This window comes from Micropterus dolomieu, linkage group LG14, assembly GCF_021292245.1.
Source record: "Micropterus dolomieu isolate WLL.071019.BEF.003 ecotype Adirondacks linkage group LG14, ASM2129224v1, whole genome shotgun sequence".
In the NCBI taxonomy this organism is placed as follows: Eukaryota; Metazoa; Chordata; class Actinopteri; order Centrarchiformes; family Centrarchidae; genus Micropterus; species Micropterus dolomieu.
Window position 1 is genome coordinate 22,102,081 of NC_060163.1, and position 25,362 is coordinate 22,127,442.

At 39.5% G+C, this 25,362-nt stretch overlaps 4 protein-coding genes across 6 annotated transcripts; 1 reads left to right on the forward strand and 3 right to left on the reverse strand.

The window, feature by feature from the left end:
• Positions 1–1,278: 1,278 nt before the first annotated feature.
• LOC123982789 (zinc finger protein 2-like) lies at positions 1,279–4,911 on the reverse strand. The gene is made up of 3 exons (XM_046068625.1): positions 4,669–4,911; positions 3,489–3,680; positions 1,279–3,198 (listed from the first exon to the last, which is right to left on the reverse strand). Exons 1-3 carry the CDS (start codon positions 4,772–4,774, stop codon positions 1,544–1,546), a joined length of 1,953 nt encoding a protein of 650 aa, XP_045924581.1. The 5' UTR covers positions 4,775–4,911; the 3' UTR covers positions 1,279–1,543.
• Positions 4,677–14,874, forward strand: g6pc1a.1 (glucose-6-phosphatase catalytic subunit 1a, tandem duplicate 1). Of its 3 annotated transcripts, XM_046068629.1 has the most exons (6): positions 4,677–4,829; positions 8,004–8,505; positions 12,235–12,344; positions 13,296–13,401; positions 13,544–13,659; positions 13,902–14,874. In XM_046068629.1, the coding sequence occupies exons 2-6, from the start codon at positions 8,492–8,494 to the stop codon at positions 14,408–14,410; spliced, it is 855 nt and encodes a 284-aa protein (XP_045924585.1). In that variant the 5' UTR covers positions 4,677–4,829; positions 8,004–8,491; the 3' UTR covers positions 14,411–14,874. The 3 variants fall into 3 exon arrangements, with proteins under 3 accessions (XP_045924585.1, XP_045924584.1, XP_045924583.1); XM_046068628.1 differs by lacking the exon at positions 4,677–4,829 and having other exon boundaries at positions 7,984–8,505; XM_046068627.1 differs by lacking the exons at positions 4,677–4,829; positions 8,004–8,505 and adding an exon at positions 11,265–12,141.
• Positions 7,514–10,755, reverse strand: g6pc1a.2 (glucose-6-phosphatase catalytic subunit 1a, tandem duplicate 2). The gene is made up of 5 exons (XM_046068626.1): positions 10,494–10,755; positions 10,276–10,385; positions 9,091–9,211; positions 8,609–8,724; positions 7,514–8,482 (listed from the first exon to the last, which is right to left on the reverse strand). Exons 1-5 carry the CDS (start codon positions 10,721–10,723, stop codon positions 7,980–7,982), a joined length of 1,080 nt encoding a protein of 359 aa, XP_045924582.1. The 5' UTR covers positions 10,724–10,755; the 3' UTR covers positions 7,514–7,979.
• A 2,077-nt stretch (positions 14,875–16,951) lies between the features above and the next one.
• On the reverse strand, positions 16,952–25,330 carry psme3 (proteasome activator subunit 3). Its single transcript, XM_046068213.1, has 10 exons — positions 25,169–25,330; positions 24,582–24,614; positions 24,406–24,468; positions 23,417–23,521; positions 23,258–23,306; positions 22,444–22,562; positions 19,968–20,104; positions 19,738–19,792; positions 17,799–17,885; positions 16,952–17,662 (listed from the first exon to the last, which is right to left on the reverse strand). The coding sequence occupies exons 1-10, from the start codon at positions 25,208–25,210 to the stop codon at positions 17,582–17,584; spliced, it is 771 nt and encodes a 256-aa protein (XP_045924169.1). The 5' UTR covers positions 25,211–25,330; the 3' UTR covers positions 16,952–17,581.
• Between the last annotated feature and the right edge of the window lie 32 nt (positions 25,331–25,362).

The following is a 25,362-nucleotide window of genomic DNA, read 5'->3' on the forward strand; positions in this document are numbered from 1 at the left end:
GCACCATCTTATCTTAAAGAGCTCATAGTACCTTACTACCCCACCAGAGCACTGCGCTCCCAGAATGCAGGGTTACTTGTGGTTCCTAGAGTCTCCAAAAGTAGACTTGGAGCCAGAGCGTTCAGCTATCAAGCTCCTCTCCTGTGGAACCAGGTTCCAGTTTGGGTTCAGGAGGCAGACACCGTCTCCACATTTAAGAGTAGGCTTAAGACTTTCCTCTTTGATAAAGCTTATAGTTAGGGCTGAATCAGGTGAGTCCTGAACCATCCCTTAGTTATGCTGCTATAGGCCTAGACTGCTGGGGGATTTCCTATGATGCACTGAGCTCCTCTCTCCTCTACTTTCTCTCCCTCTGTATGCAACCTCATCCCATTATTGCATGTTACTAACACAACTTCTCCCCTTTCTGGTAGTCTTGTGCTTTCTCGTCCCTCTCCTCTCTCCTCCTATCACTTCCTGCAGGTTTTCTGGCTCTGGAGCTGTGGAGTCTGGATCTGTGGCTGCGAGTCACCTGCTGCCCCCGTGTTCCTGCTCGACACCCTCTGCTGCAACGACTATTGTTACTAGTCTTATGGTTATTATTGTTATTATAATCATTAACATTACGATTGTTATAATTAACACTACTATAAATATCTGTACCATTTTTCATTTAGTCTATAGCAACATCACCTTTACTGTCTGTACCTCTGTGTGTGTATATTGTGTAGGCTGCCTCCCTCCCCTCTCTCTCCTTCCATCCCTCTCTTTTTCTCTCTGTTCCTCTCCTGCCCTCTCTCTCTCTCTCTCTCTCTCTCTCCCCCTCTCTCTCTCCCTCACCCCAACCGGTCGAGGCAGATGGCCGCCCACCCTGAGCCATGGTTCTGCTCGAGCTTTCTGCCTCTTAAAAGGAAGTTTTTCTTTGCCTCTGTCGCCTAGTGCTTGCTCTTGGTGGGAACTGTTGGGTTTCTGTAAATAACATCATAGAGTACGGTCTAGACCTGCTCTTTTATGAAAAGCGCTGTGAGATAACTGTTGTGATTTGCCGCTACATAAATAAAATTGAATTGAAGTTAGCAAAGTTTTCAGGCATGTTCAGGCTATTTTTTTATTTAAATTAATGGAACACTGGAGACTGTGTGTATGTAAGAAGTACATGTCAAACTAGCATCAGCAGTTTTCCCTTTGAGTTTTGAAATAGTTTTATGTATCATTAAAGGAATAGTTCAACATTTGTTTGCTGTCTTCCTGTCAGTCGTGTAAAGAAGACAGCTTCAAAGGTCTTTTTTGAACACACACACACACACACACACACACACACACACACACACACACACAATAAATACTGTATACCCTGTCAGAAAATAGTGAGAAAGGCTTTTTCCAACAGCCCATGAAGATGTCTTCAAATGTTTTGTTTTGTCTGTCCAAAAATGATTAACGTACTATCACATGACAGAAAAACAGCAACTGCTCAAAACTGAAAAGCTGGAGCTTGATAATGATTGGTATTTTTTGCTTGAAAAATAAAATGTTGAACTATTCCTTTAACAGGCAGCACCCACTAAAGACTCGTCAGCTGTGTGGACTCGTCCCCGTGAGTCTGACCGTGTCTCTTCAGGTCTTCTTTCCTCAAGAATCCTTTGCCGCAGACGCTGCAGCAGTGTGTCCGCTCCCCTTCGTGGGCGCCCATGTGTTTGGTCAGCGAGCCGCTCGCTGTGAAGCTTTTCCCACAAACGTTGCACAGATATGGCTTCTCTCCTGTGTGGGACCTCATGTGGATCTTCAGCGCTCCGCTCTTGTAGAACTTTTTGTCACATATGCCGCATCGGTGCGTGGACTCTCCTGTATGGATCATCATGTGCGTTTTCAGAGTCCCCCTCTGTCTGAATCCTTTTCCGCAGACGCTACACAGAAATGGCTTCTCCCCGGTGTGGATCCTCATATGAGACATCATGTATTCTTTAAAGCTAAAGCTCTGACCGCACACGCTGCAAACATACGGCCTCTCCCCCGTGTGAACTCTCATGTGTCCCATTAGATTTCCATTTTGAGCGAACGCTTTGCCGCACACGGTGCAGATGTACGGCTTCTCTCCCGTGTGGGTTCTCATGTGCATCTCCAGTTGTTTATGGCCGTCAAAGTGTTTGCCACAAACTTCACAGTCATTCGTTCTGACGTAAGTTTGCAAGTGGAGCCTCAAGCTCTCCTCAGACTCGAAACGTTTCCCACACACGCCACAAAGATCTTTATCCGTCTCGTCTTCTTGCACATGCTTCAAAAAAGATGCTCTGTAACAGAAACACTTGCCACAAACTTTACAGCAGTGTTTGAGATAGGATAAATCTTTGCAGTCCTTATTTTTCTGGCCCTTAGGTTTGTTTGATCCTTTAATTTTTGTTTTGGACTTTTGTAAACAAGTTCCTTCTTTGGTCTCATCTTTATCGCTGTCTCCATCGTCACTAGCAGTTCCTTCACTGTTCTTCCAGTCCTCATCACTGTCATCCACTTTACTCTCGGCGTCAGAGCACTCCGCCTCTGACTGTCTGTCATCCGCTTGCTCCCCGTGGCTGTTTTCTTCGTGGTGGGTTTGTAAATGCACCTTCAAGCTCTCGTCAGAGTCCAGATGTTTCCCACAGGCTCCACACAGATCTGAGCTCTCTTCGTGCTTAAGTATGTGTTTCAGAAAAGAACGTTTGTACCGGAAAAACTTTCCACATACTCTGCAACGCCTCTGTCCTGTGGTTTGGCGCTTATTTGTTGGAGCAATTTTTCTTATATGCGTTTTTATTTTCTTCCCAGTGACACCTTTGCTGAAAGACCTTCCACATGTTTTACAATAATCCACACCCTGACTTTGTCTCAGAAATGTTTTTATTTTTTGGGATCTGTAGGGTTTCTCATTCAGCACTTTATCACTTTCATTATCTTCACTCCCAGCTTCTGAATTTTTTGATGACAGAACCTCCTTTTCGCTAGCTGGCGTCCAACACTGCTCCACTCGTGTGTCTGTTTCCATCGCAGTTGAGGTGCCCTTTTCTGCTCTTTGTGTTTGGTGGAAATGTGAGGGCTTACCGTGGATTAAATCAGAGTCTGTCTCCGTAGACGCGTCTGTGATCTGCGATAGAGTTGATGTTTTCTGGACCTGGCTGGAGCTCCTGCTCTGCTGCTCAGAGGAACTGTCCTTTTCCCAGTCTGACCCAGAGAGTGGCAGTCTGTCTGAAGGGAAGGTCCAAGAGAAAATTCAGCATGGAAATAATGTAAATTGCAATACATAAATAAATAAAACACCAAGGCCTTAACTATATTTCCTATAAACTACGTGTGTGTGAGAGCAACAAAACAAGCTCTATTCTGCAGTTACCTCACTCAACAGGTGAGCGTCTGACAATGTTTGACAATAGTTTATTAAAAGTTCACAAAACAAATTGTACCAGCAGGAAACAAAATCGCTGACAACTCTAAAAACAAATGGTTACAATATACACATTATCAAATGTACAATGTACCTGTTCTCTGTAAATTTGTCTCCATTTTCAACGCGATGTCTGGCAGCTGGCGTTGACGTTGGCTCTCCTTGTGGGAACTGGAGACTTCTGCCTCATATTCACCCATCATTACCTCCAGGATCCTAAATATCTCGTCAGTGACCACCGACAGCTGCTTGTGTACAACTGCCCTCTGATGCTCAGGTGACATTTCTGCAGAAAGGAAGAAAGAATCAAAGGCACAAGTAAATGCCAGAATAATTTCCCATATATACAGTATACTGTAGAAATGATTTTGCATCCAAAACCAATTGATTTGCCCTCCTCTGTAAATGTTGTTGTTCTTATTATTTTTTTAAGTCTGTGTGAAGATAAAGCTGAAAATACAGGTTGGTGTGATTTGGTTGAAACGCCACTCCCAGTGTAAACTGATATCATCCGTTTCTGCTCCAAACAGCACAAATGTCACTGTGACACTTCTTCATCATATCAGTCCAAAACATTTTAGTGTACCCTGACTATACTCTCATCACATCTTTGACAAAGAAGATATCCAGGTCTAATTTGTATCCAGATAAAAACAAATTTTACTGGGTAACATCTATGCATTATTTTAAAGGAAACCTATTTTACCTTGTTTTTCATTTTCAACATCCAACACCATTTCCAGTGACTGTTTTCAAAGAGTCTTGCAACCAAATTTTTCCCTATTATTTTTTACAATGACTGTACAGACACACTTGACTTGTATAAAGACATTGTATGTTGTTGGTAATTGTTGCTTTATATATATATATATATATATATATATATATATATATATGGATACAACCTATACACCTTTTTTTCACCCTAACCCTACTAAACAAAATAGTCCTATGTTTATTTTTACCCATCTATGTTCAGCTTTGTTGTCCTTTTTTAAGTTGGAATGTCTATTTCTATCTTCCAGTCAGTAAATTGTTCTTGTGTACTAACGTTAAGTATACTGGGAGCAATTTAAAATGTGTGCTGATTCTAATAGCACCATTTGGGATTGCATCAAAATGTATTGCACATAATTTGGCTTAAAATGAAAATTAAAAAAAGACATTCATGAAAGTTGGTGGGCTTCAGAATTAAATTCCTGCAGGTATATTTACTAAAAGAATTCCCTTATCAAACCAGTTCTTATTAAAACATATGTCTTGTGTTTACAAACCTGCAGTGTGCTGCATCATCGTCTCTGTTATCATCCTCTCGACTGCGCTAAATATCTCGTCCGCAGCTGCCGCCACCAGCGTCCTCAGCACCTGCATTTTGGACATGATGGACCGATAATGACTTTCCTCAACCTGTGAGCATTTTGTAGCTGTTTACCAGGTACAACAAATCTAAAGACAAGAAAGCAGCCATAATACTTCCGGAGTCTTCTTTTTCTTTTTCACCATTTGGGTAAATCTTTCAGTTGATGGCAAACCACCGCCACCCTGTATCCGCACATGGTATAACAACCACACACACAAACAGTGAGGTCTTAGCACTGGTGGAAGATTACATTACATTTACACATTTAGCTGACGCTTTTATCCAAAGCGAGTTACAATTGCTCTATATGTCAGATGTCGCATGCCTCTGCTGTATCTTGCTCGGGGACACATCGGATGTGTTGTAGCTGGAATCGAACCAGGATCTCTCACGCCAAAGGCATGTGTATGCACTAGGCAGATACTTTACTCACTTTAAGTAAGTTTGTAGAAATACCAAAATGTAAAAACACTCCACTACATGTAGAAGTCCTACATTTAGTGAAGTAAAAATACAGAAATAGCAAATATCAGCACAGGTACTTGTGACTATTACTGATGAAAATCGTTACATCAGTCACAACAATGTGTAAGCAGCATTTTATTATGTAGAACTAAGTTTAGTTAGTTTTAACCACTTTACATAGTCCTACAGTACATTTACTCAAATGCTGTACTTAAGTAAAAATATGACGTGCTTGTACTTCTACATCTCAGAGGCAAATATTGTACTTTTTACTCCACAGTCTGAAAGCTTTATTTTTCATATTACATTTTTATACAATTACTGTCCACACTGTATCTGCAAATGTGGTGATTTTGATTTTTAATGTTTCTGATAAACTGGAGGATGGAGTGCTTCCTTATGGGTTGAGGAACTCTGTTACTTTTCAAACTAAATAAATTAAGGTTGCAGGGTTTTTTCTTTGTGGAGAATGGATTGGTTTACTTTTAAATACACTCAACATTGATTTCAAAGTAGACTACTAATTAAAGTAATACATTCTCACATGCACCTCATGAATCAACCCTGTCTCCTTGGAATTAGGTCTTTACAACTAATTTGCATCAGCAAATAAATTTTGAAAGAAATGTAATGATGGAAACACATGCTAAACTATGGATGCATGCATACTTTCTTAATATCTGCATTTTGTTTGTTTTTCTGTTATACAGGTCAGTTCTTGTCTCCACTTAAAGGACCAAAAACTTTCCTTTCTTTTCTTTGCAACTATGAGCCAATAACAGTAGAATGGAACTTATTTTAAATTTCACAGCTTTAAGTCTTGGCCTAGTTTTTGTGACACAGCATTGAAGAGCACATCCGTGGCACACAATCATGTCATATAACTCAGTGTTCATCAGGGATGTCATGCATGATTTCTGCAAAATACAAACAGGCAAATATTGAATGTTCAGCTTGCACCATTGGCCTGACACGCAGCCAGTTGTATGACGTGTGGATCTATGTCATCGCTGCATGTCAGACTAAAGGCCAGGGCTCTGGTGCTGAGTTAATGATTCACATCTTACTCTGGCTTTGCCAAAATGTCTATCTTATGAGTTTATGCAACAGCCCAAATGGGACATGAGCTTTCTGGAAGGGGGGTCATGTGTCCAAGTATTTCTGCTAAATGAGACATTTAGGACCAGATGTTCTCTCTGGGTTGACAGGGACAAAATTGGTGACTTCAGTTTGCTTTCACTAGTCACAGTCAGAAAGAAAGGAAACAATTTGATAGGATAGTTATTTGATAATGATGAGTGATCCGTTGCTTGTCCTACTTCCCTCGAGTCAAACTAAATCAGTGGTGCATTTGTTGTCTCACTATAAAGAAGTTATGATGATTGCTTTGCTTGGCATGTTTTAGTGAAAATAATTATTTATTTGTGTTTTTTTTACATGCACAAATACATACACATATACCACAGCCTACACTAGCCTCTTTAGATGTTCCTCTATACACACACACACCTCAACAGGACAACAATGCAAAGCCACCAAACAGGAATGTGAAGTTTATGTTGTATTTTTTGTTGCATCACTATTTGTGTGTGTGTAGTCATGAATGGTCAAGTATGATCATTCATGACTACATGTCCGCTTTAAAAAAAGATTTCAACTTGAGTTTAAAAGTATTACATTTCTATTTTGAGTTCTGCTGAATTTATTAATAAAATGCTTAATTTATTTAGCAGTGGTGATATCTTATTATTATCCCGCTGTATAAATAAAAATATAACTAGATCAAAAGATGTTATGTAGGTGGAAGGTGCATGCTGTTGGAATACTGGCTGGTTTGGCCTGCTGGTTTGATCCACTTAATCGCACTCCTTCTCGGATGCATTATTATAGATCGCACTACCCAACAGTTTCTATAAAGTAGTCAAAACTGGCTCCACCTCAACCTGTATTCTATCTGGGTGCGGTGACTGCTCTGACCCTTTGCTACACAGTTATAACATTAAATCCGGTGTACACATTATTGTATTAGTTATAATCCATTGAAAATATAATAGCACTCTGAGAAGGGCCATTTTGTTGTCCAATGAGTGCTTTTACATTTTGCTGATTATACATCTGTTTCTTTACCTGAGTATAATCTTTTATTTAAGGAACTTTTGCTTAAGTCAAAGATCCAAATAGTTATTCCACGGTATGTGATCGAATATTTAAATTGCGATTAATGGCTAATTAATCATGATGCAGTCCAGTGTGATTGTATGGTATGTTAGCAAATATGACCCAAGGGATTTTAATACATTTTCAATATTTGTTTTAATAAAAATATTCAAAACAGTTTCAAAAATACTTTCTATAACATTAAATATACATTACTATTACAGTTGAAATAACACATCGAAGTGAGTGAGTTTTAACACAGCAACTGCAAGCAAAGAGTCACTCTCTAGACTCATGTGTTCACTGTTTGTCCTTTTCCAGGACTCTGAAACAACTGTAATTATCACATTTTGTTAGACTTTGTTAGAAAATTGGTCTTTCTAAGTGCCCCTGGGGATCCGGGATGGTGCTTTCACTTATTGTCACACAGTGCTCACAGAGTTCAGTGTCCAAATGACACCAGTGACAATTTCCCATTGATCTCCTGGCTTTTCTTGAGGATCAGTTGGACATGTGAATGCAATAAGCACCAGAGGGAAGTGTTTTGGTTTTCTTGATCAGGAAGAGACTCTGCACTTCCATTTCATTAGTCTGTATCATTGCTCACACTCCCTTTTTGTTCTGCAGGCTCAGAGCTCCGTTCACACAGTACGGGATGATACTGACAGTGACCAGAGGCACGGTGGCGCTCTTGCAGAAGGACAGCAGGTAGAACAGGGCTGCTGTGTGGGTAGGAGGCTTGAAGGAGTCAAACAGGTGCAGCAGGAACAGAGAGCTGATGATGCACCCAGCTTTGACCAATGTGCTGCTACTCTTCTTGGTCTCGGTGTAGAGGGGCGAATGCAGGCCCAGGCCCAGGCCAAACAGGGTGCCCATGTTACGCAGGAGGCTGGCGAAGGGCGTGCTGTCCAGGTGGACCCACTCGGGCTTCACACACCACTTCTGTGCTTTCTCCAGTGTCCACAGCAGATCCACGCCCACAGCTTTGAGCAGGAGGTAGAAGCCAACAGCGAAGGAGGTCAAGAAGAGAGTCGTGTAGAAGTATTTCTTCATGCTGGCATTATAGATCCACTGAGTTCTGTTGAAGGCTTCAGCCACGATCATGCCTAGAGTACATGGAAAAACCCAGGTCAATATTATGTTTTATAGTAAGCATAGCAGCACAGGCTTGACAGTTGTTTTAGTCTATTTCTAATGGGGTATTAAATCATCCACTGATATTACGTACTGACCTGTGATAACACCAGCAATGACCTGGTGGGGAAAGTGGGCGGCGATGAAGACCCTGGAGAGACAGACACACACCTGGACTCCCCAAAAAAGTGTCCACAATACAGCCTTCAAATACCTGCCAAAATAGAAATTCAGACAATTGAGGTGATTTTATTTTGAAAAGGGCAGATCTGAGGGTGCAGCACTTTAAATCAGTCTAGCCTTTGCTAGCCATGCCAAGCAAGTCAACCCTTTAAAGCAATATAACAGCTGACACAGTTATTCTTTGCTCCCTGGACGTCAAAACATGCATAGTCTCCCCTTTCCAAACCAATAGTTCTCAGAAGTCAATGATCAACCACAGCACAGAACAGATAGTGTGTCCACAATGATAAGCTCTGGGTGGAAGAAAATAGTAAACAACTCTGACATCCATAGGGACAAGAGAACAAAGTTGTTGGTTTTTACACATTCTCTCAGACAACTACGTTTTCTAACTCACCAGTCCTTGTTGGTGGATTTCTTGCTTCCATATTTCTTCTTACTGGTCATAATGGAGAGGATGGAGGTCACCAGGGTGTAGTAGACACCTGCGGCTCCCATAGCATGTCCAGAGGGGCTGCCTGGATAACACAAACAGAGAGGGTAGATTTCAGTGGCTGATTCGCTCGAGTAGAACAATGACGGCATTGTTCAATAATCATTTTCTGTTGTTTCAAAACTTAAGTGACTGAAAGAATGAATGAGGAGCGTTTTAGCTCATTTTTATGTTACACAGTGGTGAAAGTAACTAAGGGTACATGTACTCAAGTACTGTACTTGAGAATGATATTGAGGTACTTATACTTTTCTTGACTATGTTATACCACTTCAAATTAAGATTTACATTTACAAAATATATTATAAGATTATAAAATACAATACAAAACCCCTTTCTGAAAAAACAGTGTCTAGTTGGGACCCCTTGTCACAGATTTCAGAAGTCTATGAGTAGTTAACATTTCTACCAAATGGTGATTTCCCCTCTAAACCTCTCAGATGGCCCAAATAGGTAAAATTATCTAATATATCACAAAAAGCAAAGGTTTGTGTAGCAGAACTTTTTTTTCTTTCCTACCCCATTAATCATCTCAAAATGCCTCTGGATTGGGAACCACTGGACAAAACTATCTAAGTGTATGTAAAGTTGTTGTAGAATAAGCTGTCCTCGATCAGCTAAAACTGATGCTTTTATTCATTGATTGACAATCTAATAATATAGAATGATAATTTTTCAATCACAGGGGCCAAGTTATTTAATTTTTGAGACTTTAATGATAATATATATCTGATTATATGCAGGACCTTTTCTTTGCGATACAGTAGTTTAACAGTGTTGTACTGTTTTGCTACTTTTACTTAAGTAAAGGGGTTTAGTACTTCTTCCAGCACCAACAAAACCTGTGCATGATTACAAAGCTGGATCACAAACTTCAGGTTCACTGTGTGGCAGCTGCTTCGTGGTAATTCAATTGATCGTATCTTTGTTTAGGAATATGAGAATATGCACCTCTAAAGCCTAATATAAAATTATGGCTTATTTAACATGGGTCCTGTTTTACTACCTGATCTTAAGGCCCTGTGTCAAAATCTAGCTTGAAGACCTTGCTGAAAATTCAGCAATGGATGTAATGTTGCCATGTCTCACCTGGTCCAGTCTCACAGGTCATGGGGTACTGCTCAATGTGAGGGGGAACAGTGTTTGCATAATGAGCTGCCTCATGGACCCACCAGTAAGGCCTCTCCCCAAACAGAATCCTGAAGAAGATGACAGAAACACACACTCACAGTTAAAAATGTTAAGGATGTTTGATTTCACATGACTTTGTTCAGGAAACTATTAATTCAAAGATTTTCTTGACTCACCATTTGAACACCAAGTTAAGCCAGTCTCCGATCACGGCCACCCAGATGAGCTTGATGCCCACTGAAGCCCGCAGGTGAAACCAAAGCGGGAAGAAGATGAAGAAGGTGTTTCTGAGGTCTGCCGCCCAGGAGACCCAAAGAAACAAGCCCTGGGCATCCTGGTAGTTGGTCTGCAGGTAGTGGGTGCTGCTCACCCCCAAACCCTGCATGGTGTCCATTATAGCGTTCATCTTAGCCTAGAGAGAGAAAGAAGTCTCAGTCTGGTGATGTGCGAATGCGTTACACAAAAAAAACAAGAGTGTTGCTATCAGTAATACAGCTGGTTGTTTTTATACCAGAGGGACCCACCACCCAAACGCATGCTCACACTGATCTTTGGACCTTGCACATGTGTAATAAAACACAGGGAGTCAGAAGCGTTTGGGAGGTTTGTCACACAAACAGGTTGAAAAGATAGCGGGAAAACAAAACGTCAATTTGTATCTTTCTCAATGAACTACTGTACGCAGCACAGACAGGAAGTCATTGGACACATGGCTGTATGTGACAATTGTGACATAAATCAGACAGAACCGTTTGCTTTTCGTTGAACCGCAAAATATTTTTAAACATGCTATGTCCTCTTAATTTCTTAGAATAAATTAAAAAAAATAAAATAAACTACATAGTGCTTAGGTGCAGGCTTAAACTAACTATAATGATATTTCCTTTTACATTATTCCGTTCCCATTCATGCAGCCACTCAGTAATTTATTAAAACAGTTATGTAACAGCCTTTTTTATGATTTGGTGAAAACATCTCACTAGTGGAGGTAGTGTAGGTTACATAAGGAGATCAATGATTAAATGATTGGGTTTTGACTGAGAAGAAGGAGGAGATAGTCAGTGATAAAACAGAAAAGTTGCTTCTCCTGTCATGACAAACTGGTCTACCAGGGAAGCTTAAGATGAGCTTAAGATGAGCTCATGCTTTATCTTGTTTTGAGGGACACGTTTGTGATAAGAACGTCCTCATTTTGCACACTGGGGTCCCAAGCCTGAGTAGGACGAAACTAATGACAAACTCTACAAACACAGAGGATACATTGTGGGCCAGGATCAATGGATTTCACAAGCAACTGTCTTGAACTCAGAACAGAAGTTACTTAATTTTCATTAATATTCCTAGAAAGATGTGATCTGTCAGAGGGGTGACAGCTGATATCTCTAATAATGGATTTTAGCAGAGGGGGCCTCTGGGGTGTAAAGGTTAAGGAACCGGTCTGCACTGTCCTAAAGACAAACACATTTGCTAGCCTTGAGTAAAGTCCACTGGTGATCACACAGTGGCAGAAGGGATTGCCTGAAATAGCTTGGCAGCAGCATAACAGACAGAAAAGACAAAACACCCCAGATTCAGTGCATCACCCTCAGGCAGAGATCGTGAGATCATGGATCTTCTCCACAGTTGGGGGGTTGAGCTGGCGTCCCATTTGCAGACCAAATACAGCAGTTATGAGGGCTTGTTTAGCCTGGCGTCCACAGTGGCTGACCTGCACACCACATTCTTCTGCTTCTTCCCAATCTGGTTCCACCTTCGGAGGGACACGGGGCTCAGGCTCATCTGGGTGGCTGTCCTCGGAGACTGGCTCAACTTGGTCCTGAAATGGTAACCTGCTCAAATGTAACGGTGAGGTTGATCGAAACACATAAAGAGAGAGCAAACTGTTGTATTTTGAGTTTCTTGGTCTTTCCATGGCAGGGTTCTGTTCGGGGAGAGACCGTACTGGTGGGTTCACGAGACCCGGTACTATGGAGGAGAACCGGCCCCTTCGCTGCAGCAGTTTCCCATCACATGTGAGACTGGACCAGGTATGGTTCATGACAGACCTGTGCATGATGATCATATTTTCCCGAAGAATTTGTTGTTTTTGTCTGTTACAGTAGAATGACTCATTTAGCACAAACAAATATTTTATGGTGATTTTATCTCTTAATATGTGCAAAGAAATTACAGTTTGGATTGTACAATGTCTTCTTTTTAATGACTGCATTTACCCCTGTTTTCTCTTCTGTGGGTGCATGTGTAGATATGCAGTGATGGAGTGAAACTATGTACAGGATGATGTTTTGTTATTGAGTACACTACCCAACAGTATATACTGTAGAGCTGAAATGATTTCAATTGACAAAACATTATTTGGCAAGTTTTTTGATAATTACTTAGTAATTTTAATGCTAAAATGCCAAATACTTCATAAAGATTTGCTTTACTTGCTTATTCTTTGTAATTATTATTATTTTTTTCTTCTTTTCCAAGGTGAAGGTGTCACGTTGGACTGACAAGTTTTATAAACTATCAATCAATTAATCAGGGAAATAATCACCAGATTAATCCATAATAACAATAATAATTGGTTGCAGCCTTAAATAAAATTGTTTAAAATTAGCTCTACCAACCAGCTGCACTGGTGCTTTTACACTTATGCATGAGTAACAATGATCTAATGATTGAATATATAATAGTATAATAGTCACAGGGGTCATTTTTCATAACCTTCCTGATTATAGTCATACTATTACTTTAGTAACATTTTTAATGCATGACTTTTACTTGTAATGGAGTATTTTTACAGTGTGATATTAGTAATTTTACTGCAGTAAAGGGTGCATGCATGCATGTTTTTGGTTTCAGAAAGCTTAAAATGTCCTTTTAAAAACCACTCTCAAGTAAATACAAGTTGGTTTGGGTTTGACTTTGACATGGCTGTATATGTGATTTCAAGATTTTATTGAATGATTCAACAAGTCTGTTCCTTGCAGGAAGCCCTTCAGGTCATGCTATGGGTGCAGCTGCGGTCTGGTACGTGATGGTAACGGCACTGCTCTCTATTGCAACAGAGAAGCGATGCCCCCCGTTACTATACAAGTGAGTCTACTGTAATAAAACTATGGATTTCTTTGACACCTGGTCCTGGTGTTAATAGTCAAGGTGTTAAAGAAAACTGTTATCTACAAACTCCATACCTGGGATCCTTGTGCATTCATGGTCAGTGTTCACTCTCGTTCAGATTCTTGCAGATAGTCCTGTGGATGCTAATGGGCCTTGTAGAGGTGGTGGTCTGTATGTCCAGAGTCTACATGGCTGCCCACTTCCCACACCAAGTCATAGCTGGGGCTATTACAGGTCAGTCTGCCGAAATAATTAATAGTTGATAAATTTTTTAGTGATAAAAGTTTGTTTTTTCTGGTACATTTGGCTATTAAGAAAACATTTCAAGGTAGTTTAGGACTGTGGTCAGTTAAGCTTTCAGTTCATGCAATAAAACCATTATTCATCTAAAAGTATATACAGCAGCTCTTCTGGCCTACTAAGCTTTGCAAAGGTGATGGTTGCCATTGTTTGACTCTTCTCTGCTTTTGTGTCAGGTTTACTTGTAGCTGAGTTTGTCTCAAAGCAGAAATGGATCTATAATGCCAGCATGAAGAAATACTTCTACACTACTCTCTTCTTGACTTCCTTCGCTGTTGGCTTCTATCTCCTGCTCAAAACTCTGGGTGTGGACCTGCTGTGGACCATGGCGAAAGCCCAGAAGTGGTGTGTGAGGGCAGAGTGGGTCCACCTGGACACCACGCCCTTCGCCAGCCTACTGCGTAACATGGGTACCCTGTTTGGCCTGGGCCTGGGCCTGCACTCACCCCTCTACACAGAGTCCAAGAAGAAGAAAACAAGTGCCAGTTTCAAGGCAGGATGTATTATTGTCTCCTTATTTCTGCTTCAGCTGTTGGATGGATGGACATTTTCTTCTGAAAATCTTCTGACTTTCTATTTCCTGTCATTTAGTAAAAGTGCAGTTGCACTTTTAATCCCAAGCACTCTGGTTCCCTGGGCTCTCTGCTGGATTGGCAAGGGAAAGAGAGAAGACAAGAACCTGTGATTCAAGACCAACTTGTCTTTTAAAGTCAATTGTTAGTTTAATGTTTTTATATTTTGTGGGAGTGTTTCTTTTCATGTTTAATACATAAGGACTTCAACTTTTAGAACAATTTCCCTGAAGTTACTGTACTGGCCAGACAGGTACAAGGAATGTGTACTGTTCAGTGAATGCCCTCCCCCACTTGGCGGCACCCCTACATTCTGCAATCAGATTCAGTGTTTTAATTTTGTCTATTCAGCCTTCAAGGTCTTTCAGTGTTGACTGCTCTGTCTGATTACGACAACTGTTTTTCTCTCCAAAGAAAAAGCTCTGCACAAGTTGCACACAAGTTAATGTCAAAATGAGTTCATATGTGTAGAAACATTTTTTATTCAAATGTAGTCAGCATCTCAGCAAACAGCGGTGCTCAATCTATAGATGAAAATATTGTTAGAAATTTAAATAAAGACAGTTTTTTTTAACCATTTCTGTAAAGAGTTATTATTTTTAGCAGTGCCATGCTCCCCTTTCAGTTTTCTCTGAATGTCTCAGACTGATACTGATTAATTATCTGGCAGGAACAACCGTTAAATATTAACCAGAGCATGCTCCCATCACTCGGCAGTCCCACATAGTGACACTGCCTTTCACCACAGCCATGAGCTTTCAAAAGAGACATGGAGGGTCAAGGGGCAGAATGCGTTACTGACAACACGTGTGTCCCCTGCAGGCTCTAAAAGTAGTACATTGCTCAGGCAACATATCAAAGGAACTTCGGATGTGTGGTACTGAGATCAGCAGGATTGCAGAGACAGACACATGGGTACACACCTCCGCAACCCTGCTAATCAGATTATAAAACTATTTTGTCATTTGCAGCTGTCACTCTCACTGAACAAGGGATAGAAAAGTAGGGAAATGTTGAGCTATAGCTGCTGATCATCATAGTAACTTCCAAGATATAAAAATAGTTAGTTTTCAGTTAAAATCATAATCTTTACATGTACTATGCCATATTTTAATTTTTTTGTACAAAACCTAATTAATTTGCACACAACCCAGTACGACAGTTTTGTAGCGCTTATCTCATGAAGCCATATCAATATGGTGCTGCTCAATGCACTGCATTGTGTGTGTAAGACAGACAAGGGGAGGGGACAGACACTACAACTGCGTCAGAAACATTGTGCAACAGTACGCTGTTTACATCTGTTTATTTTTACCACAGTCAGCTCAAAAAGACTAAGTCTGAGGAAAAAGATAACATCAGATGTGGGGCACTTTAGTAGTTATCCAGGCTGTTCACCCAAATTGACCCCACGGAAAAATATTTTATTTTGTATCTATCATGCCTTCTTTTTAAAAGTCTACACAGAAATGCAGGTGAAAGTTTGGACTGATAGAAAAAGCTGTCAGAGTGGTGGAAACAATAGCTTGTATGTAATGCTGAATTGTTTCACAGACAACGTCAAGAACTGAATGTCGAAGCTTGCTATCAGCACATTACCTTCCTCACAGTCACTCATATTTTTCTTTCCACAATGGTAATACAAAAATATAAATTGCTATGCAAACCTATGCTATATTGTTAATGCACCATAATCATGTTTAGCTTCCTTAATAGACTTACTTATGATATACAGTGTCATATTTGCATCTTTACTACAGAGGACACTTTACTGCCTATTTGATAGATGTTTCTTTTTTATTATTGCATCTACTGTTACTAAAAATACATAAATTATTCTTTATTTCACCCGAAAAACATGCAGACCCTTTTCTTACCCTGAGTAAAGTATCAAAATATATTTACTGATGAATGGCCCATTTCAGAATCATATATTATGATATATATATATCATCATTTTAGTGTTGCAGCTGGTTACGGTGGGGTAAGTAAATGTAATTAGTTTTTATATTGCTTGGTAGCTTAATCTATACTTTTACATCATAATTTATTTGTTGATTATATTATATATTAAAGCTAGGGTACGCAATGTTGGATAAACTAGCAAGAGACAGCTATATTTAATTAACTAACCAAAATCCCAGCGCCTCCCTCCAAAGCCACTCCCCCAAAACACATTTTCATGTGCAGAGTGCACGGTCACAGTGCGTGCAGGTAGGTAGGCCAGCTACTCATTCCATGCAGACCGAATGAAATCATTGGCCGTGCTTATTACCTGCAAAAGCCTGAGATACCCGATTTCTTTTCAGTTTTGTCAGAGCATTTGATGTTTTGACTGCTGTCTGGATGTAAACATGATTTCAACAAATGTAACAAAAATGCTTCTGAAATAAATTGCCTAGCCCAGCTTTAATGAAATTAATCTGCTAAAAGTACTAATTTCCCTTTGAAATCTAGCAGAGTAGTAGTTTTAAATGGCATCAAATAAAAAATACTCAAGTACATCACAATTGTTAAGTATTTGAGTAAATGTACTTTGTATATCTTGACAATTACATTAGTTGAGTGTAAGGTACTTCAGCATTGTGTCTCCCTTTCAGTTTAGCTGTTAAGTCTGTTGATACACAAACATGGCAAAACAAAATAACAACAAATAATTTTATCAAAAACTTGTTTATTCAATAGAATCAATGCCTCGACATAAGAGATGCTTTGGTGACTTATGCATTTTCACTGAAAACCAATAAGCCTGTGGACCTAAAACCTGCGTAGTATACATATTTGTTACGACTAAACTGTAAGGTAACATTCAGAGAAAAAACAAAACTTATTTTGTGGCGCATATCCTATAAAACCATCCTCCGGATGCAGTAGGACCCTAATAAATAAGTGCATTCAGTGAAGCAGTAGGCATGAAACAAACCACTTCGCTCTGAATGTTTCTTAAGAGCTATAAATGAAGCAATTTCACCAAGATCTGAGGACAAAATGTTTAATTAAAATTAAAAAATACATAGCGCTTTTTGTTGTCTATGATCTATCTCTCCATTTTCCTTCAAATGGTTTGAAATAAGAAAAATATTTTACAATTAAAACAAAAACCATGTGCGTTGAGTCCATCTATGGAAGCTATGTTTTCGTACTGGGCGGTATTGATTGTACTGAAGTAGGTGAATGTCTAGATGTAGTCCTGTGGACCAGTGTCAGGCTACTATAGCTCAACAGGCATGGCAGGGAGACAGGGGTGGAGGTGGGAGATGGAGGCTGAGATGGCTGGATGAACATCAGTACAATGCGTCAGAATTACTGCTTCGAGGCCTCTTGATCTTCTCAATGTTCTTCAGGATCATGTCATGTAATGTTACCTTCACAGAAGAAGAACAACAATAAAAAGACACCATGATCATGTGGAAAATACAGCAAAATGTGAAAATACTTCTCATGTGTATGCTGGTTTAAAATAACCTTTAATGAATAAATAATAAAAAAATCATGACATACGTATTGATTTCTGAGCTCCGAAACTATGATCTTCAGACTGATGTATTCCTTCTCATCAATCTCGGTTACTGTGCGCCGATAGTCCTCCTGAAATAAAAAAATAAATGTATCAGAATCGGATATATTGCCAAGTTGTTTTTACACATACAAGGAATTTGTTTTGGCAAGTAGGTGTGCAACAACAGTAAACAAACCTTTATAAACAAAGATTTCTAAAAATATGAAATTGACAGAATATATGGAGGGGTCGACCGCAATCTTTCCTGCTCGCCTAAGGGTCCTAGAGGCAATACAAGTCATGGAGGGACGGAATATTGCAGCCAATCGCCTTCTCGCCGGAGCGGATGATATGCTGCAGCCTGCCATTGTCCCTTGCAGTGACAGCAGCGTACGAGATGGCGATGGAGGAGATGAGGATGGACTCAATGATTGCGGTGTAGAAGTGCACCATCATTGTCTTTGGCAGGCTGAACTTGTTCAGCTTCCTGCGGCAGCTGAACGGTGGGGTGATGGGGGATGGTGTAAGGACTGACCATTGACTCTCAATGCAACAGTACAACTGGTTCATTGGCCAGGCGAGAGTTGTTAAAAGGAGTGGGGGGCTTTAGGTTTACCGTGATCTGTCTGAAGCCCTGAGTTCAGTCGTTTAGTTTCTCGCTCTGCCTTGCTAAACCTGTGCTTTGGCTTCTTAATCCCGGTTGGCTGTCCACTCCTAAACGCCTCCTCCTTTTTCAACTTTAGCTATCTGAGTTTAGCTGGGAACCATGGTTTTTGTTGTTGTTATAACTCACCCTGGTGCGTGCAAATACAGATGTCCTCACAGAAGCTGAAGTATTCATTCTATATCTTCACTTAAATGTGTTAGCTAGCCACAATCTCAGTCAACATCAAAAGGTCCACTTTTTTTTTGGAAAGAGTAACCTGCTAAATTAAATTTTTCATATTATGCCACCAACAGTTGGCTTCAGTTGAATGTTTGGTTGCTTGCAGAAACCAGTACTGGCAGACTTCTATAGCAGATGACGCTTAATGTTATAGTCCTTAAAAGATAAGTCATGGCAGCATGCAAATTTTATATTACTGAAATCGGCCTTACCATTTACTGTTCACTCACTCTCACTGTACACACTGTGCAATTCAAATTAACACATTAAAAACTTTTAACTGAGGAAATAAGTGGGTGGGTGAGAAACTTTTATTGTGAAGCAGTCACGGGAAATGCAATGTATTTGTCACACAAGAGTTGAGCTCTAACAGAATTTATTTTTTTTTTTTTTAATGAGCCTGGTAAAGAAGACAGGAATTTGGGGAAATCAGTTTTAAATATCTCGATATATTGTGGAAAAAGGCTTATATATTGACTGACTTCATTATCAAAAACAACATCAGTTTGTCTAGCTGTACTGTAAACAGATAGTTGCTCTTAGCAATTAAGTAGCTGTTTGCTGTAGTTAAAACACACTTGCTGTTACCACCTGTGACCACAACAGTTGCCAATCATCCAGGACTGAAATCTTGAAGACTTTAACTTGTCAGATCTTGACAGGCATAGATACTTTTTTTTATAAAAGTATAGGTTTGCTATGATCAGTTTACTACCAAACTTCAAAATATGGCCTGTAATAGATCAACATTGAATTCCCAAAGTAGGTTCAGCTTGTGGGGCAAGTTTCTTAGTGGGCTGAATTCGGTTAACAGGTGTGGTAGGCTCAAGGCTAGCAGATAGCGGTGTTCTCTGCGGTCTCGTAACTTTACAGATTCCCTGTCTCCGCTTAGAATGCAATACAGGAGACCTGTAGATTTCAATGTGATTTTAATGCATTTGAGTTTATACCTCCAGCAGATTGGCTGATTAATCTTGTGTACCAAGAGGGATTCTTCAGCACTATCAGTACCTTTTAATTTGTGCTTTAATTCTTTTTAGATAAAATTTACTTACCACATGTGGATATTTTGCTATTTTAGAAACCAGCTTTGCCCTTGTGATGTAGTATCTAGAAGTAAAGAAAACAGACAAAAAAGGGCTAAACAACACAGACCCTATCTTGTAAATTATACACACTAACAAGTAAACAAACGGTAAAAACTTTAGCAGCTCAGCGATGATATGTGGCACCAGTTTAACGCCTGACAGCGTATTATGTACAATATGTGAAGACTTCTACAAACCGTGATATCTGGTCGAGGTAAGATGCTGCCTCCCCTTCAACTGTTCTAAGTTCAGCTACTGTCTCCTCCTGGATGGAAACTCCAAAGTTGTTGCCGTCCTCTATCCTGGGGATAAGCAGCTGAACCCACATTTTAACCTGCAGAAAAAAAAAAAAAAACTGCTAAGAAAATCATGTCCACACACTCGCCACGGTTAATTAATCATAAAGGCTCCGCTACACAGAGTATTTCTGTTGCAGGGAAAGGAACTGTTGCAACTATTACAAAACTAAAATAAAAAGTTACATGAGTGGTGTACCAGCTTAAAGTGCTTATCAGAGACATGAAGGCTACTACTGTACACTGGCTTAACTATGGCAGAGGGACCAAAGTGAGGCTTTATTTCCACCAATGAAACGGCAGAAGTCGGCAGTGTGGGAGCATTTCGGGAAACCAAGAGTGACCAGTGTGTTACTGAAGATGATGGATCACCCGTTCAAAAACATGCCGTTTCTGCTAAAGGAGCAAATACCTACATCAAAATTTGATGCAGCACCTGCGGGATCATAATAAGCGAGTTAAATAATGTGGTTAGTTGGTAGGGAATTAAATATAAACGTGTCACTTACAATCAATGCTGTAGCTGTGACAGTCGAGCTTTCAGTGCAACATAAACAAAGTAGCATGTAATCTTTCAGACCCACCTCAAAGACAGCACCGCTGTGCTTTGAAACCCATTATTTTCAATGGCTTTTGTCATGCCAAGATGGTTTGTTGCTTTGCAACACGCACCTCTATGCCTGGCGAGCTCGTGCAGAAGCCGCTGTCATAGTAGCTGAACTTTTGCGCTAAACCCAGCTTCCAGTGCAGCGTAAAACGCTTCTTTCTGTAAGGGCCTTTATGGAAGACAGAACATAGTCCTCTCAAAACCTTCAGTCACTGAACATTTAACGTTACATCCTGTTGCCTCCTACTGTCTGTGTTGAAAAAATGTCAGGCTTTGTATGTTAATATGTCAGGTAGGGCTGGGTATCGTTCAGAGATTTTCGATATCGATACGATACCGGTTCCTGAACGATACTTTTTTCGATATCAATTTTATTCTCAACAAACGGAGACCCATTGTAGTTTGTATAAAGTAACTTAATTAACACATTATTATCATTAATAGTTTTTTTTAAATAATTCTTCCTTTGAAAAATGCTACTGCTTCTCAAAACCAAGACATATATTCCTATGTTGTATTTTTGTTGTTTTTATTCCTCTTTCTTTAGTTTTTATAATGTCAATGTAAATTTCATTGTTTATTAATTATATATTTTTTTATTGTTTATATGTGAATTTGTGCTCTGGCAACATTGCAACCTAAACATTCATGGCAATAGGCCTGAGAGAGAGAGAGAGAGAGAGAAATCTCTCATCTCATGGAAACAAGTTTCTGCCTCTACATATCAAAGTTTCCTCCTCACTAGAGGAAGAGGTGGACAGGCAACAACTATCACAATAGAAAGTAAACTCAGCCGTGTGTGTCTTTAATCCACTGCAGCAAAGTCGCAGACATCAGCGCAAGGATGACTCTGTCTCTGTCTTGTTGCAGCAAAGACGGAGCAACTTTCTGCTCTTAAGTTTATTCCATGCACAGTCAAGGGCTTCAACAGGTTTGTTGTGTCGCCGCTCTTGGCAGCAATTATCTTATGTCGCAAATATTGCATCAAGCCACACTTTTGATTTTCTCCATGTCTTGTAAATCCACAAGCCACATCTCTGTGCGTAACCTGCGTGAACTAGTGTTTACATCCCCACAGCCAATTACAATCACTTTTAGATGTGGGCACATCAAGAATGCTGCATTGCTCATTGGCGTTAACAAGAACCTTTAAGTATTGAACTTTGGTACCAAAAGACAAGGCATTTTTTGATACTCGGTGGTATTGAGGCAATTCGGTCGGTACCTAAAAAGTATTGAACTCGATACCCAGCCCTAATGTCAGGTGTAAAAACACTAACATAACATTAGGAGCTTATAAACTTCCAGGACTACCAATTACCTGCATTTCAGTTATTAATAACACTGTGTGAGAGATGTCTCAATTTCTTTTTATAATTTTCACTAAAACGTATACGTATGGATAAGAGTTGATGACAATAACAGTTTATTCTCCTCCTTAACAACAATTTCCCCTGGGGGATAAATAAAGTTAGTATTCATCTTATATTAATAAAAACACTTTAATATTAGGCTATAGACGTATAATTGTTAATGTAATTGAATATTAAAAATCAACTTCAGTCATTACTAGTGTTGTTAAATTAATCAATGCATAATAAATCGTGAAACCGTGATTATTCCTCTGACTATAATCGTACCAACAAAATCTATAACTGTTGCATCCCTACTTAGTGTACATGATATGTTTCTTCCAAAAATGCCCTACATGCATTAACACAATAAACTACTGATGCAGCAGTGTGGTCCTCGGTTAAAGACATTACTCACCGTGTTACATTTCTCTATCAGTGTCCTGATCTCTGGTTTGACCTTTTCAATGAGATCAACAAGGTTCCCGTTGCTCTTCATCATCCCACCAGGCATGACAAAGACCTTGGTGCCAGTCACTAGTTGACACAGGACATAGACAAGAGGAGGGTAAATTAGTTAAGTTTCAAACATATAAAAAGCGACAAGGAATGATTATTATATACAAATAATGCCATTAAAATGTTTCCTATAAAGTACAATAGGGCTTGGTGATATGGCCAAAAATGTTGTCACATTAACAAATTTCACATCATTCAATATCTATAATTATCACAATAGATGTCAAATCAGTTTAAAGGCTTAGAGTGGAAGAAACCAGATGGTTAATTGCGGTTTAAACTATTATTAATGGTCAGAACGTGACAAACACTTGATGCCAAATGGCCGATCACTTCACAAATCTGAGGTAGAACAAGATTATGCTAAAAACTTCTCAAATATGCATGAGTAAAATCTTGTTTTTTTACCGTTTTTCCATCGAAATAATAAATTTTAATAGAAAAATTAACTGCATGAATGAATAAATTAAATAAACCATTTATTGAACATTTGTTATAATGTTATGAGTAAAATTATATTGCGATCATCATCATTATTGTTTTATGGCCCAGCCCTACTGTACAATGAATTTGTATCAGCTACTACACAACTGTACAGCACAGTGATTCTTGATCCTGGAACTTAGTTAAAATTGTGTCTGTCTATCCAGAAAATGTCAAACAACTATGCTTCAATCACTTCTGTTTTACCTACATAATAGTCTTATACTCACCCATGTCCTCTCCACCCCCATCCTCCAGCTTTCTCTTTTTGGCATTTTGCTGTGAAACAGATAAAAACATGATCTGGCTACATGTCTCACCTCTGCTCTGCACAAAGTACTTATTCTAAGCATTGAGGATTTAATTGAACTCTAAAAATGACGCCTCACCGCTTCTAGTCCGTCATGCAGGTTTGAGAGCAGGATGGGGTCTGGCACCGTCAGGTTTATCTCCGAGTGTATTTCCTTCAGTTCCACAATGTTTATGATTGGATCCTGTAAAACGGTAAGAATACTAGCTGTACTACAAGGGGTTGGGTGATATGACGATCAATCCCGTGAGACTATACCAACTTGTCAACTGTCAGATATTCTGCCAAACCGTGAGAGCTACCTCTTCAATATGTCTGGGTGTCTTAGGCCAGTGAGAGCAATGCTGCAAATCAATAGATTTTTGCATCAGCATGATAAAGTACCTTTATTGTCAGCTATTTAATTTAAAAGGATTAGTCAGAAACAATCTCCACACAGTCCAGTAGCTGTTCTGGAGGTTTAGATCTTTTTCAGCAAATGAAGTTTTCCCAGCTGTCATGAATTTGTAGATGTACTGAACACCTCTCATCCATGTAACAACCGTTAAGTCAAAGTTGGACAAGAATTAAATTTATCTCTCATATATCCATAAACCGTTTCTCAACTGATTTCCCAGAAAGTTTACTTTTCCATATATAAACAGACCATCACATTTACATTTTACATTTACTCATTTGGCAGAAGCTTTTATCCAAAGTGACTTACATTTGAGGAACAACATACAAGCATCAACAAAGCATCAATACAGCATGAGAGGTACAACTGACAATATATACTAGTAAGGGCAGCAAGAAATACTAGTAACAGCTAATAGCACATATAGTATTAATGGGGTAAATACCTAGGGAAAGAAGTAAGAGTTAATAAAAAAATAAAAGAAATAAAGTGCAATCAATACAAGAGAACTGTCAGGGGGATAGAAGAAGAGCACAGAAGTGCATGTAAAAGGTTAGAGGTTTTAAGAGAAGCTTTTATCTATGCATCCTTTTGTCATTCACTCCTAAACAAAATGTACACAGATCTAAGACTATGAAATGTGTATTTAGTTGAATGAACATGTAACCGACCTTTAGGAAGTGATCAAGTTCCAGCAACTTCTTTGGGAAAAAATTCGCAACTAGATCCTCTGCCTGGAAAGAATTGCAAACTTTTACTTGAGTCTTGCTTTAAACCTCAAAACATATTTGACAGCTTTGTAACAGTGCTCACAACACATTTATCTCACATGTTAGCCGATACTTACTTCTGAAGTGATCCGTTCCCTGAAAGCATCAACCTGCCAACACACAAGACAACAGTCCAAATATCAGACCGGGTGAACAAACATTCATTTTTCCAAGCTAAACGCGGTTGCAGGGTTGAGTTTCGTTAGACTTAAAGTCGCTTTATTTTGCACTAAATTATCAGCATTGACTCTATAAATGCAGCTGGTGTGTCAGTATAAGAGATAAAAGCTATAACATTAGGTAACACGAAGCAGGTATCGTTATATCAACGGCAGATTGTTGAGTTGGCTAACTTGGTGGTAGCTAAGGCCCTTTTTGTGCATGTGGTGTAGTAACAGTAACAGTTATTTATGCTCACAGTGATGAAACCTAAACTTCCCTTCACTCCTCGTAAAGCCTAACGTCACTGTGGCACAGCACCTGTTTGACAGGTGTATTGTAACAGGCGGGAAATAAGCCGGTTAGCCGTTGTTAGCTTCTATATTAGCATGGCCTTATCGGTTGCTCTCATCGTGCTACAAAACGTGGCTAATGCTACCAAGCAAATAGCAACAACAAGACGCCGTACAACCTCAACTTGGGCTTTCCAAAGGACAAACCTTACCTTGGTTTTAAGTTCATTTTGCACCTTGAGCAGTGAAGACATTTTATGTTATCAAATAGGCGAAGAACGATTGTCCCGACAGCATTAAATGTGTAAACGTGTGGCTTATTACTTCTCAGCCACACTTGTGAGCTTAAAGATGACGACTTTCACACGCGACGGATGCGATGGGGTTTTTTTTTTTCTCTTCTTTT

Coding starts and splice junctions, on each gene's coding strand:
- g6pc1a.2 (XM_046068626.1), bottom strand. CDS start 10,723: ATGAACGCTATAATGGACACCATGCAGGGTTTGGGGGTGAGCAGCACC. Junction 10,386..10,493: donor CTTAACTTGGTGTTCAAATG/GTGAGTCAAGAA, acceptor CATCTTCTTCAG/GATTCTGTTTGGGGAGAGGC. Junction 8,483..8,608: donor CATTGCTGGTGTTATCACAG/GTCAGTACGTAA, acceptor CATGTACTCTAG/GCATGATCGTGGCTGAAGCC.
- LOC123982789 (XM_046068625.1), bottom strand. CDS start 4,774: ATGTCCAAAATGCAGGTGCTGAGGACGCTGGTGGCGGCAGCTGCGGAC. Junction 3,681..4,668: donor GATGATGCAGCACACTGCAG/GTTTGTAAACAC, acceptor TCCTTTCTGCAG/AAATGTCACCTGAGCATCAG. Junction 3,199..3,488: donor GACAAATTTACAGAGAACAG/GTACATTGTACA, acceptor CCTTCCCTTCAG/ACAGACTGCCACTCTCTGGG.
- g6pc1a.1 (XM_046068627.1), top strand. CDS start 11,924: ATGGATCTTCTCCACAGTTGGGGGGTTGAGCTGGCGTCCCATTTGCAG. Junction 13,402..13,543: donor TGCCCCCCGTTACTATACAA/GTGAGTCTACTG, acceptor ACTCTCGTTCAG/ATTCTTGCAGATAGTCCTGT. Junction 13,660..13,901: donor CATAGCTGGGGCTATTACAG/GTCAGTCTGCCG, acceptor CTTTTGTGTCAG/GTTTACTTGTAGCTGAGTTT.
- psme3 (XM_046068213.1), bottom strand. CDS start 25,210: ATGTCTTCACTGCTCAAGGTGCAAAATGAACTTAAAACCAAG. Junction 22,563..23,257: donor TGGGGGTGGAGAGGACATGG/GTGAGTATAAGA, acceptor TGTGTCAACTAG/TGACTGGCACCAAGGTCTTT. Junction 19,793..19,967: donor TACCTCGACCAGATATCACG/GTTTGTAGAAGT, acceptor CTTTACTTCTAG/ATACTACATCACAAGGGCAA.